The sequence below is a fragment of the Podarcis pityusensis genome, assembly GCF_964106645.2.
Source record: "Podarcis pityusensis genome assembly, chromosome: 8".
Lineage (NCBI taxonomy): Eukaryota > Metazoa > Chordata > Lepidosauria > Squamata > Lacertidae > Podarcis > Podarcis pityusensis.
In genome coordinates this window covers 15,279,906-15,294,635 of record NC_138033.1, presented here as the reverse complement: position 1 = coordinate 15,294,635, position 14,730 = coordinate 15,279,906, and the positions used below count along the sequence as shown (strand labels likewise).

Here is a 14,730-nt window from a genome sequence, read left to right as displayed (position 1 = left end):
TCAGGGTTCTGACGATGTTCCTGGACTCTGACTCCCATCAGTCCCAAGGCAGCAAAGCCACTGGTCAATGGTGATGGGCGTTGTAGCTCAGTAAGATCTGGAAGGTGCTCGCTGGAAGGACAGATCCTGAAGCTGAGGCTCCAATACTTTGGCCATCTCGTGAGAAGAGAAGTCTCCCTGGAAAAGACCCTGATGTTGGGAAAGACTGAGGGCACAAAGAGAAGGGGATGACAGAGGACAAGATGGTTGGACAGTGTTCTTGAAGCTACCAGCATGAGTTTGACCAAACTGCGGGAGGCAGTGGAAGACAGGAGTGCCTGGCGTGCTCTAGTCCATGGGGTCATGAAGAGTCGGACACGACTAAATGACTAAACAACAACAACAACTGGAAGGCCCCAGGTTCCCCATCCCTGCTTTTTTATATCCCCATTTGCTCCAGAGTGGGTTGATAAGGATCAACTGAAGGGGGAATGTTTGAAAACTAGGACCCCCAAGGACATCTGCCTTACAGAGTGGCAACATACAAAGCAAATTCAAAACCAACAACAATAACATCAAAGCAAATACTTTTATTTAGATACAGGGATACAAGGTCAATGCAGAGTTAAGACAGTCTTGTTTTGTTAAATGGCTGTCCATAAAGCTTTTACAAAGAGAGTAATATCAATTTTTAAAAAACCCTAGAATAAAAATCCACATAGCATAGCATGAAATATCAGGTCACAAAAGAATGATACATGCAGTTACACTGCTATTTGTCTAGAAAAAGAGATGCAGGAACTCACCATGAAAGCCTCCCTTGTTCTCTTATAATGGCAATGGCGCCCATCTGAGAGGTGCCAGAACTGAGTTCCAGTGAGTTCCTGCTGGAAGGGGGGGGGAATGTATACACATACTGTAGATCTGGTTGCTTCCAGATGATTTGGACTACAACTTCCCCAGCTCCAGCCAGCACTATATTCTGAATGGATGCATTACACAGACTTGCCCTGGAGGGTGGGGTTTGGAAGCAGAAGGTTTCATACAACCTGGGAGTCTAACTCTACTGAAGATCTGGTCTTGTTGGTCACCAAGCTCTGGCTGCTGTCCTCAGCAAAGGCACTCTCAAATGCAGAGAAGAGTGAGTATCTCAGCCTCTCCTTGAAATCATGCCCCATGAAGGCATACAAGATGGGGTTGAGGCAGCTGTTGACGAAAGCCAAGCTGCTTGTCAGCGGAACGCCGATGATCAACACCAAAACCAGGTCTACATCTTCTCGTGCTTTCAGCTCAATGAAAGAGAAGATATGATAGGGAAGCCAACAGACAAAGAAGGCCACAATCACTGCTGTGATGACCTTGAAGGGCTTGTTTGATTCGGTTAGCTGGTTCCTCCTCAGCTTCAGAACAATCGCCCCGTAGCAAACGATGATGATGTTGAAGGGGATGAAGAAGCCAAAGATGAACCGGCTGGCGATCATTGCATTATGCTGCTGAGGGCTACCATATTTGCTGTAGCAGTTGGTCTTTTTTGGATCATTGTGATGTTGGGCTGTATCCCTGAAATAGAGGTTTGGAGAACACAGCACCAGTGCCAAGATCCAAACACCGAAGGCCATGAAGGAAGCCAGCCTGGGTGTCCGATGATTCTGAGCCCACACAGGCCAGAACACAGAAACGAACCGGTCAATGCTGATGACTGTGAGGAGGTAGACACTGGCATAGAGGTTGAGGAAGGCAAGGGTAGAGTTCAACTTGCATATTGCCAGGCCAAAGGGCCAATGAAAGTCCAGGGCTAGGTAGATAATGCTCAGGGGAAGGAAGAAAGTGAAGGCAAAGTCAGCAATGGCCAAGTTGAGGAACCAGACAGTGTTGACTGTCCTCTTCATACGGAAGCCAGTAATGAATATAACCAGCCCATTACCAATGACCCCTAACAGGAAGGCAAGGCTGTAAATTATCATAGCGACAATGTTCAACCTTTTTTGCAAGGTTTTTCCAAACATATATGCCTCCTCGTCGTATTCATATTCATAGTGAAGATCTGAGGGGTCTGCATAAGAATTATTAATGGGAAGGTTTGTCAGTGCAGTTGTACTCTCCATTCTTCTTGACTGAGAGTCTTCTTTACTGCCGTCTTCTCCCTTATCTTGGCTGAAACAAAGCAAGAACATGAGGTCCAATGTGTAGGAGAAGGTCCAGCATGCTGTTCTCCACAGCAACCCAACCAAATGCCTCTGGAGGCTCACAGGCAGGACAGAGGTGACCTATACAACACCCTTGTCCCCAGCATGTGGTATTCAGAAATATCCTGGCATAGGATACCGCGGAAAGGCAGAATACAAATAAATGTTGATGACAACCAGTAAATGAGAATTCTCAGGTTTTCTCCCCCATGCCACAAGCCTTCAAAAAAGTCAAGACCAAACACTCACCCTTCAGCTCTCAGCCTGTCCTCTCCCCTCTGAATGTCGATTGCTGCAGCCCTGTGCCTGGAAGGTGGGGAAGGAGCTGTTATTCTAGAGTGAAGGCTGCCAAGGAGATGCTCTGCATTTCATTAGCCCATACAGGGGGGGAAAGGTTGCCTCTGTGTCGCTCTTGGCCCAGGAAAAACAAAAGCAGTAGCAGAGTTGAGAAACCTTTGGGGAGCTGGGGGCCATTTGTCCACGATGACAGCAGCTGCCGTGTTCTCTGCCACAGTTCCTCCGCCTCTTAACGGCACAGGAACATGGTTTTTGAAGAAGAAGAAGAAGAAGAAGAAGAAGAAGAAGAAGAAGAAGAAGAAGAAGTAGAAGGCTTTCCCCTGCAGGCTTCACTTGTTGAATTTCTACCTGCTGTGCAGCTGTCAAAGGACCAGAGTCCCAGCAGGAAGCAGAAGTGGCTACTGGCAGGTACAATGGCACCCACAGACAGCATCTTGGTGACCTCTGGACTAGAGGCTCAAAGGAGCCCGAAGGAAATACACACAAACACACACGTTTGCAGCATGCCTCATGCAACACAATGTACTGGCCTGGGCTCCCTTGCCTCAGGCTCTGCTAAGGAGCCTGACTCCTGGAACATATGAAGTAACAAGACAGAAAAGAGAAAATGTCTCTGATCATGTGAAGAAAACCTGCCCTGCTTCACCACAGAGTGAGAAGAGTCCTGCCTCGCTGACCCAGCAAGCGAGACAGAGCATCAGTGTGCACGATAAGTCATGCTGTCAAGGGGTGGAGAATGCCCAGGAATTTACTGATATAGCCTCTGGACCACCTACTCAGTCCCCATCCCCTGCCCCCCCAAAATATGCACTTGCTTAGCCAAACAGATGGGAAAGGGAGGAAAGAAGAAACTTCTCCATTCTCCCTTGCTTGTGCGCATTCAGGGTTGGCCAGGCGTTGGCACTGTTGAGCAACGGCCAGGGGCCCCACCACTGCAGCTCCTGCTCCTCATTGCTATCAACCCTCTTTGATCTTGCAAACAGTGATAAGGGCAAGAAAATGGAGCAGTATCTCCATCTGGGCAGTTGTGCAGACTGGGCCAGGATGGAGAGGGCAAGCAGTGCCTTGGGCAGGAGCAAGGCCAGATTAAGACCTTTAGAGACCCTAAGCACTTCAAAGGTTTTGTTGCTTCCATAAGTGCCTGATTCAAAATATAAACAATAATAAACCGTAAAATAAAAATTTACCTTTCGAAATGAAACAAACTCTAAAATAATGTGGGGTTTTTTGTATATCTCCACTTCATTTCACAACATGAACAGATTAATTACTAGCTTACAGATGAATCTCATGCTTTAGTGCTTTAATTAATAGAGACAGGTTTTTTCTCAGAATTTGTAAACTGAAAAGCGGAGTTGCTGGTCCATAGAAAAACCAACAATGAAAATTTTCATACCCTCCAACATTTCTGTGATGAAAATAGGGACATCCCATTCCATAATGATAATTTTACTATTTATACCCTACACCTCTTACTGGGTTGCCCCAGCCACTCTAGGCAGCTTCCAACATATATAAAAACATAATAAAACATTAAACTTTTTTTTAAAGAATACCTAACTTATACAGGACTGCCTTCAGATGGCTCAGGAGTCAGATAACTCCATACCCTCCAACATTTCTCCAATGAAAATAGGGACATCCTAAGGAAAAGCGGGACATTCCGGGATCAAATCAGAAACTGGGATGGCTTCTCTAAATCAGGGATATCCGTGGAGAATAGGGACACTTGGAGGGTCTGAAATTTCTGTGGTGGCCCCCTTTCCTTGTTGCCCTAAGCACGCACTTATTTTGCTTAATGGTTAATCTGACTCTGGACAAGAGACCTCAAAGCCCCTTCAAGACCAGGATCCAGCATTGCATAGATTATGCCAGTGGTGGGGAATGTCAGGCCTTGGAGCCCAAAGTCAACCCTCTTAACCTATCCATCTGTGCCTCAGCCCTCTCCCCAGGCCAGCTCCTAGCGTTTCTGCCCAAATGGAGTTTGTCCTTGAACTCTGATCACACGCCTTGCTCCTCCAGAGTGGAGGATGGAGAGTGGGGTTTGAGTGTGTGAAAAAACTAAAGGTAACATTTGTCAATCTCCCTACGTTTGTCTCCAGACCCACCCCAATTACTATTCTTATTTAATTTATTAAAAATTTAAAATTACTAATTAAAAAAAAAAACACAACACAACAGCAGTTCAGAGCAAAAGTTTCTACATTCTCTCTTCCTCTTTGGAGATCAAGAGCAACTGCAACACTGTGGTAACTTCCTGTCAGCCATGACCCTGTTACCTTGATCTGAGGCAAGACCAACATTTCTCAGGTGAAAATAGGGACATTCTATTCTACATCAGTAAGCTTCTCCCGCCATACACATGTATGTCATATCTGCATGTCATCTACATGTATGTCATACACATCTGTCACCTTGAGCCAATGGCAACATCTCTGCCAAAGCTGCCTCACAGGATTGTTGTAAAGAAAAGAAAAAGTGTGGTGGAAGGGATCGTGTGTATTGCCTTCCGCAGATAAATGAAATGAAACAAAATTTTAGCTGCAAGCTGCCTTGAGTCCCTGTCAGAGGGGACAGATTATTATAATAAATAATAATAATAATAATAATAATAATAGAAGACATTGTGAGAATGATCAAGAACCTACCAGAGAGTAAATACTATTGAACTCAGTGGGATTGCAGTGTAAGGCTTAAAAGTCTTTACCCAGTTACCTGGGAGTAAGCTCCATTCAATACAGTGTGACTTACTACTCGATAGACAGTGCAAGGCTCCATTTACAATGAAGGAACAAAGACTCCACGCATTTCCTTTAAACATTGCAATTAAAGAACTGAAAGTGTATTGGCTACGGTTTTCTTCAAAATTATAAGAAGGGGTTCGTATGCCACCTTCACCGCTTCCTTCGTTTGGTGCATGCATTTTATTTTCAGTATAAACATAACTCCGTTTTCCACCTGCACACACACAGCAAAGTCTCCTGTTTCCCCAAAAAAAAAGGACAGGAGGTTTTTGGGTTTTTCTGGAGGCATGTGTCTGAACTCTCTACCAAGTTTTATCAAGATGAGGAGGGGAGGAAAAAGGAAAAGTGGGACATTCCAGGATCAAATCAGAAACCAGGATGGCTTCTGTAATTCCGGGGCTGTCCCTGGAAAACCAGGACACTTGGAGGGTATGCAAGCAGGGGCAAACAGCTCACCATATAGACCTATTAGCTTTTTCTTCCCAGTACCTTTTAGCTGGCAGCCAGGGCAGTATTTCTCCACCTGGATAGCACTTTTTAAGTGCCCATGTAATTCTGGGAACTGTGGTCTGCTGAGGATGCCGAGAGGTGTCAGGAGACCCCCCCATCCCCCTCCCACCGCTACCATTATTCCCAGAGTTCCTTGGGGAGAGGGATTGATGGCTAAACCACTGTGGGAACAGCAGTTCTGCGAATATGACCGTGTTATCCTGCTCTGATAACTGTTCTGTACACATGCACAGAGAGAGATTTTCGGTAATGGCACCCGCCCTGTGGAACGCCCTCCCACCAGATGTCAAAGAGAAAAACAACTACCAGACTTTTAGAAGACATCTGAAGGCAGCCCTGTTTAGGGAAGCTTTTAATGTTTAACAGACCACTGTATTTTAATATTCTGTTGAAAGCCGCCCAGAGTGGCTGGGAAAACCCAGCCAGAGGGGCGGGGTATAAATAATAAATTATTATTATTATTATTATATAAATGGTCTGATACAATATAAGGCAGTTTGTTGTGTTCCTAATTCCAACCTGCAAGAACAGGGGCAGGAAAAAGCAAATTCCAAAAGACAGAAAGCATTTAGGAGATAGATGATAGATGATAGATAGATAGATATAGATAGATAGATACAGAAATATTGCAAAATTAATGAATGTTAGAATGATGTTGGATTGAAGTTAAGTGGTTTCTAGCCGTAATGGTATAAAAGAATATGGAAAAATTGGATTTTTAATAGGTAAAAATTTAATGCTATAATATATTAAGATTAAAGATCAGGATAAAATAAGGAGGGAAAGGAATTGCTGAACTAATAAATTGAACTGGAATACAAAAAAGGGAGACATGAGGAGGTCCGAGAAACAAGTAAATGAAAGATAAGTGACGAAAAGATGGAATTGTTTTAGCTGTTTTTTGTTGTTTTTTGTTTTTCATTATGTAATATTGTGAAAACTTTAATAAATATTTATTAAAAAAAGATTTAGATAGATAGATAGATGATTGATAGATAGATGGATAGATAGATGATAGATAGATAGATAGATAGATAGATAGATAGATGATGATAGATAGATAGATAGATAGATAGATGATAGATAGATGATAGATGATAGATAGATGATAGATGATAGATGATGATAGATAGATAGATAGATAGATAGATAGATAGATAGATATAGATAGATAGATATAGATGATAGATAGATGATAGTCTGCCATAGGAGTGTAAAAAGCACAGAGCTTCTATCAAGGAGGGAAAGTATCTCCTGTTCCTCCCAGTAATCAAGGTGGCGCTTACCTTAAAGAGAAGAAAAATCTTTTGTGCCGCTGCTGCCTCCAACACAAGGAGAATTCTCTAAATGCAAAGAAGAAAGCAGAAGTGGGAGGATATGTCGAGATGAAAAGTAGGATGTGTCTTTGCGACACAATCCCCTTTGACTCCACAAGTGGTTCCTATAGGAGTTGCAGAACGGGGCGGCGGGGAGAGTCCATCCATCCATTCTCCTCCACCTCAACAGCTTAAAGTGGAAGGCTGTGATGGCCACCAACTCGGATGGCTTTAAAAGAGGATAGGACAAACTCATTATAGAGAAGGCTATCAGTGGCCAGGAATGCCTGGTTCTGGCAACCACAAGAGTGGAGAGTGCCCTTCTTGCTGTGGCTCTGCAGTAAAGCAGGAGGTATGCATACAGAAGGTCTTAGCACATTCAGATAGGGCTGTGAATGCCCCTTGCTTGAAACTGTAGCCACCCCCTGCCAGCCTGTGGTATTTCTTAATTCCAGTGGCTCCGTCAATATGCATGGCATACACAGAGAGAATGAGATCAGCCCCTAGCTTGAGAAGCTATTAAAAAGAAAGAAGACCTGCGAGAAAATGTCACAGAACCGAGTGCTCTGGTGCATCGTTCTTGCCAGCCATGCCCTCCTCAGATTACTCCATTCCATCCCATCCCCTTCCCTCTCTTGGTGTTCCGTGGCCACGAAGCATGCTCAGCCTTCTGTGGCTGTTTCGGGAAAGGGACTTGGCTTTTTCTTCTCCTTTTCCTAAGAAAGAAAAGAAAAACTTCTGCCAACCTTGTGATTCTCCCCACACGATGATACCTCCCCCTTGTACTTCAGTAGTTTTCCTGCCCAACCTAACCCCTGAGTTTACCATTTGCTTTTTTTAAATAATTAAATCTTCCATAGGATTGCATAACTCCAATCGCATATATTGGGTTTTTTGATACACATTTTCTTCTTGACTTCCTGACCCTCTGTCCTTGATGTTTTTCTCTTATTATCCCTCTTTAATAGCTGCATTAAAATACATCCACATTTATTTTCTAAGCCCTGCAAAGTCCACTCTCTACTTTCTTCCAGTGTTCATATCTCAAATCCTGCACGTGATTTCACATAAGAATGATAATTTGGTAGACAGTCCACCAATGGCTCCCATTCTTTGGCACAGGCAGGGTGATCTCATTCAAATGGTCGGGGTGACCTTTTTACGCTGAGGGCTACTCTTTCTTCTGAGCCATTTTTGTTTTGGTGAGGGAGGACTGGCACATTGCCAGTAGTGGTTGCACCTAGAGGCGAACATGGGTAGACCTCCCAATGTGAATTCAACTTTTGCACAGTAGGCTTGTTTCGACACGCTCATACTCCTCTCACTGTGTCCTCTAGCCACACAAGCAAGAGGCATCCATCAGAGTTCAAGGATTCATTCCAGCCAGGCAAAAAAGTTCAAGGAGGATGCAGAGCTCTGCTGCGAAAGGGTCTGGTTTGGGGAAAGCGGGTGTGCCTTAGAGAAAACCCCAAGGGCCAGGCAGAGAAGGCTGCAGGGCCACATTTCTCCCTGAGGTTAGCCTTCCTTGCTGGAGAGGGTTGTCATTCAGGGAACTGAAAGTGATGTCAATTGTCCACTAAGGCTTGTCTTGCCGATGTCAGCAGGAAAAGGAAAGGAAATTTACAGAAAGCGTCGCATGGGGAAGAGCTGAAGAAGCAACAGGCAAAAATAATAAAAATGTTGCAATCCGTTTTATAAGGCTGTCTTACAACAATGATATCACTGCCACATGCAAACTGACTTTCCCCTATATCTCAATATTGTGCAACAGGGATGGGCAGAAAGTAGATTTACTGGTAGAGAACTGGGGGGGGGGGGTGGCTTTCAGTAGATCAGAAAGGCTTTCTGGCTCACAAGACCCCTCCAGAAGTCCTTTTTATAGCACGCTATGATTATGTGTGCTCATGGTGCTATCAAGGAGGCGACTTGCAATCCTGTTTGTAATACTGTTTGTTCTTGCAAAAGTCTTGGGCTGGTCACACTGCTCCACTTCCAAGCAGTGCGTATCAATCTGCCCCAGAGGCTGAGGGAATCTGGTAGATTCCTGACTGTTTGGGCAGTCATATTCAGCGGCTATATCCCAGCTTAGTCGCTGAGATCATCTGCAGGAGCATCACTAGTCGTTCCCAAGTTGGTGTGGCTCATTTTACAGCAGCAAGAAACTGAGCCTTTAATATCCTTGCCCCAGCCATCTGGAATACTCTGCCAACAGAGATTCAGCAGGCACCTTCTGTTTCAAGTTTTTAGCTCCTGCTGAAAACTCTTCTCTTCTGTCAGGCTCATGCAGGCAATTAAGAACACATCTTTCCGCAATAGCTAGCTGATTTCCAATTTTTGAAACTTCCATATGCTTTCTTTCGTGTGTGGTTTAATATGCTGTATGTACTGTTGTAAACCGCTCTGAATTTTTTTAGATGAATAGCGGCATATAACTTTAAAAAAATAAAAATAAATACCCCATAACTTCCTGCTGAAATCCCATAACTTTTTATACCGCAGGTGTCCTGCTTTTCGTTTAGTTCCACTTTTGTTGTGCTATGGCCTGTCCGCACATTGGTAATGTGTTAGCATTGGGGAAGCATTGCTGAACAAACTAAAGCACGAGTTTGCAACCCGTTTTCTGCTGTGGAAAGGGGCAGTGCACTCTGCTAAGTAAAGGAACTTCCTAGCACAAGTTAGGAAGGATATTAATAATATATCCTCTCCTGCCACCCTCAACATTCCCACACATGGGAAGGGGGGTGGATGAGGAAGGATACGAACCCTTTGATGAACCATCATCTCCAGATCCCTAGCTTCCATTTTTTTTAAAGACATGTAAGTTTCTGGGATATGTGGAACCTAGGGCAAAATGTACAAACACGTTTCTTCTCATTTGTGAGAAAGAGAGCGCTCGATAAATTTGCCTGTCTCAGGCATGGCTTTAGGGTAGCACAACCAGGGCAGCTGCACTTACTTGGTGCTGTGCTTTGGGGGGCACCACAGCAATGCTATAGAAAGGAGTGTGAGAGGCAGAGGGTGCTGAATTCTAGTGTAGCACAAGCGGCCATTGAAATTTGGCCACCCAAAGTCCACCACGGCCAGCTCCCGCTTTCAGTATTTTACTTTCCCTGCCCAGGTGGCGGGGTGGGGAATCGTGCAGGTGTCCTTCTAACTTCCTCCTGCCTTGAATTACCTCGCAGAAACTTGGAGCGAGACCTTTTGTGTGGTTGCCCCTGTTTTGTGAAATAGCACTCCTGTTGAGATACAGTATGACAAGGGTCCACTATCTGCGCTTTCCAGAAACAACTGAAGACGGTTTTTGTTCCGACAGGCTTTCCCAGCTGGGTAAATGGACCTTACCACGAGTTTCCGTTTGTTAGGGTTTTTAATTTAGTTTTAGATGCGCCAGTTGTTTTTGTGTGTTTTAAACTGCTTTAAATGATCTCCTGCGTAAATCGCACCGAGGCGGTGGTTTAGAAGGCGATTAACAAATCAACAATAACACTAATAAGATAAGAATGTTATACTGTGGAAATGTAGAAAGCAATGAGGGGAGGGGTTTTGTGTGTGAAAGGACTGTGAGCTTCATTCAGTTCTGAAACTCAAAAAGAAACCCCAAATTCCATTTTTCTGCCTTTGAATGTGCATCTCATGCACCTGGCTTGATAGATCTTAGGGGTCTAGTAGTGGAGGGGGGAGTGGGTCACAGAAGTCTGAGTTTGCCCACCCCTGCTGTGCAAAACAGCACCGGGCTTATACTTCAACAGCTCGTTTTGGAGAGAAATGGCCAAATCATTGATTTCTCCACCCTTTTGAAGCCATACAATACAGAGAGAGATGAGAGAGCAGCAAGGCCTTGCCTGAAAGTGCTAGGTCATTTATTTTATCTCTCGTGTTTTCCCCCCCGCTCTTCATCTGTAAAAGACTCTCAGGGCGTTTTGCCAAGATCAATAAGTAAGACAGTCTCTGCCTTCAGGATGACAATCAGAAAGACAGGCTAAGCAAATAGAAAGGGAATATGAGGGAGCAGGGAGAAAACTGTGTACACATTTAAAGCACATCGCTCCCCCAAAGACTCCTGGGAACTGTAGCTTGTTACAGGTATACCTGAAGGAGCATCTCCACCCCCATCGTTCAGCCCAGACACTGAGGTCCAGCTCCGAGAGCCTTCTGGCGGTTCCCTCACTGTGAGAAGTGAGGTTACAGGGAACCAGGCAGAGGGCCTTTTCAGTTGTGGCGCCTGCCCTGTGGAACGTCCTCCCATTAGATGTCAAGGAAATAAACAACTACCTGACTTTTAGAAGACATCTGAAGGCAGCCCTGTATTGGGAAGTTTTTAATGTTTGATGTTTTATCACATTTTTAATATTTTGTTGGTAGCCGCCCAGAGTGGCTGGGGAAACCTAGCCAGATTGATCAGGTATAAATAAATTAATTATTATTATTATTATTATTATTATTATTACAGGTGCTGGGAATTGTAGCTCTGTTTATTTCATAAAAAATATACACTGCTGCATAGAAAAAGCTGAAATGCTAAAACAGGTTAAAATTCACACCAACTTTCCAAGCATCCAGGTAGGCTCGCCTATGCAATAATATTTTTTATCAGGCGCCAAAAAGAATATAGTGAAGGCACCTGTGTGGTACGAATAAGCACTGAGTTCCAAAGTTGCTGCCAACACTAAACGATCAAGTTCTCACAAATCCAGAACAGGTATTATGTGCCCCCCTTTAATGGTGCCAATTCCACTGATCCAAGTGGTTGAGAGGGAACATGTGGGGTAAGGCGATTTTGTAGGCAAACTGGTCCTAAATTGTTAAGGGCTTTATATACTAACACCTTGAACTAGGCCCGGTAGTTCTGTGGGGTAAACGACAGTTCTCAGGATTCTTTGGGGGAAGGCGTATGTTTCAAAAGGATGGGGCGTGAGCAGCTACAAAGTTCTTTATAATGACCTCTTAAGAATAGAAGCAGTTCACGAAGTGGCTAGAAGCCAGTGGTCTCTTGGCAGGGTCAAGGGAGTGGTCCTGCTATAGCCCAGTGGACAAAAATCAGGTTCGACAGAGCTGGTATTCCTTTTTTTTTTTTTTTTTTTGTAAGTAATTTTTATTTGATTTTACAAGTGTAAAATTATAACAGTATCAAATACATACTCAAATTTAGAGTTTCCTCTGATTCTCAAGACTTCCCTCCATCCTCTCCATGGGTCCTATTGTCATCTTTTTCCATTGCATCTTATTTCATCATCCACATTTAAAGTCTCTCCATATTATCCAACATATTTGTTAAATCAGAAGTGTTGTTAAAATCCTGCTAATGTTTTCATTTGCTTACAGTGGTCTCTTAAATACAGTGGTACCACTGGTTGCGAACCGGATCCATTCCAGAGCCCCGTTCGCAACATGAGCGTTTGCGCGTGCACGGGTCATGATTCACCGCTTCGGCGCATGCGCGTGATGTCATTTTGAGCGTCTGAGCATATGCGCAAGTGGTAAAACCCGGAAGTGACCCATTCCGTTATTTCCAGGTTGCCGCGGGACGTATCCTGAAAAAACGTAACCTGAACCGAATGTAACAAGAGGTAGGACTGTACATTATAAATCTTTCCCACTCTTTCTTAAAAGTTCTGTCTTCTTCTTGGTTCCTGAACCTTCCGGTCAGTTTTGCCTTTTCGGCATAATCCAACAGCTTAGTTTGCCATTCTTCTCTGGTAGGGACTTTATCTTCTTTCCATCTCTGAGCTAGTAGCATCTGTGTGGCTGTCGTTGCATACATGAAAAGTATTTTCCTCTCCTTTGGAATTTCTGTACTTACAATTGCTAATAAAAAAAACTTCTGGTTTCTTTATAGAAGTTATTTGAAACTCTTTCATTTCATTATATAGCATTTCCCAGAATTCTTTTCTTACCTTACATTTCCACCACATATGATAAAAGGTACGTGACAAAGCTGGTCTTCCAACAGACCTGGTGGGGACCCTGCAAAAATTCTTCCCACAAAAGCCAAGACGTAATGTGTTTCCTGCATTGCATTTGAAACTCAACTGTGTTTAAATGAATTTTTTAAAAATGCAAATAGGTCACATCCTAGTTGGATTGCAGCCAATTAAGTTCTACTCACAGAAGACCCATGAATTCCAATAATAGCTAACACCAAATACAATCCCATACATTTAAAGCACTCTTACACCACTGTCAGTGAAGAATCCTGGGAACTGTAGTTTGTCAAGGATCTCCTCTCACCCCTCAGCACCCTTTTAAAAAAACTACAGTTCCCATGATTCTTTGGGGTAAACCGTGGCTGTATAACATTATAGAATAATGCTTTGAATTATTGCCTTTTGTTAGAACAAATCAAATCAAATTTTATTAAACGGTCACAGACCAGATTAACTCGTACAGCTAGTCAGCGAAGCATAACACCGGAAAAAACAAAGGACAATTTCGATACATAACTGCAATTTAAAATTAGACAGCATAAATAAAATTAAGTATTTGCCTTCGCCTGCATATTGACATTGGAAGGCTCTTGTTTCCTGCGCCTAATAGCGGCTACACAAAATTTGGCCACATTGATCGTAATTTCAGGAACCTTATCTTCTACCAGGGCTCTCATACGTTGGAGTTCTGGTTCATTTTTAAGCTTTTGTAGAACTGGGGCAATAAAGGTCAAACGTAGATCCTCGTAGTAACTACAGTGCAGCAATACATGCAGACTTGTTTCCACTTCCGATGAGCCACATGGGCAAACACGTGACTCATATGGTTTGCCCTCATATCTGCCTAGCAGCAGGGCAGAGGGCAGAACGTTAAATCTGGCCAGGGTAAAGGAGTGTCTGTACTTAGGTATTTGTAAATCAGCCACCTTTTGTTAGAACAGCAAGAAATAAAATAGCAGATATTAAGGAAGGTATCTCGGCAAGAGAACTTTTGCATATCCCTGAATGCAAAAGGCAAATTCCAACTTCGTGACAAGGGAGAAGTTTGGTTTTGCTGTTTAGGCTGAGAGGCCACAAGAAATGACAGGAAACACTGCAAAATTGGGCAACGGTAGACGCAGATCAAGGAGGGGAAATGAAGTCTTTCTTCACACAAGTGTGTAATGGAATTTGCCACCATGAGACGCAGCTTTTTCAAAGTTTCATGTTCAATTCCTCCTCATTCAGGCCACCAACAGTTTAGAGAACTGTTAGTCAGCTTTTAACAGCTTTGCAGATTACAGCTGTGTACACAATATATAATTAAAGCACATTCAGAGAACATTCTTTCTCCTCAAAGAATTCTGGGCACTGTAGTTAGTAAGAGTTGCTGGGAATGGTAACTCAGTGGGGAGTAAACTACAGTGCCCAGAAGTCTGTGCAGGGAAGGATGTGTTTTGAATATGCTTTAAAGGTACAGTCACAGAACTGTGCAGTTGTAAGAGACTTCAAGGGTTATCTAGTCCAAACCCCTTGCAATGCAGGAATCACAGCTAAAGAATCCATGACAGACGGCCATCCAACCTCTGCTTTAAAACCTCTAAGGAATGAGAGTCCGCCACCTTCCAAGGGAGTCCTTCCCACTGTCCAATAGCTCTTACCATCAGAAAGTTCTTCCTAATGTTTAGTTGGAATCTCCTTTCTTGTACAGTGGATGAGAGGTTGATACTGTCATCGTTTATTGCATTCGCCTGCTGCTTTATACAGAAGGAAAAGTCCCAAAGTGACTTGAAAG

General features: G+C 43.6%; 1 protein-coding gene across 1 annotated transcript in view; it reads right to left on the bottom strand.

Moving 5' to 3' along the window:
- Positions 1-552: 552 nt before the first annotated feature.
- LOC308483129 (uncharacterized protein) overlaps positions 553-14,730 on the bottom strand; it is a 32,386-nt gene continuing 18,208 nt past the window's right edge. The window contains exons 4-6 of the mRNA XM_081016714.1: positions 7,003-7,157; positions 2,415-2,471; positions 553-2,133 (exon numbers count right to left, since the gene is read on the bottom strand). Coding sequence (XP_080872840.1) covers positions 1,020-2,133; positions 2,415-2,471; positions 7,003-7,157 — 1,326 coding nt within the window. The 3' untranslated portion in view covers positions 553-1,019. The remainder of the gene's footprint in view (positions 2,134-2,414; positions 2,472-7,002; positions 7,158-14,730) is intronic.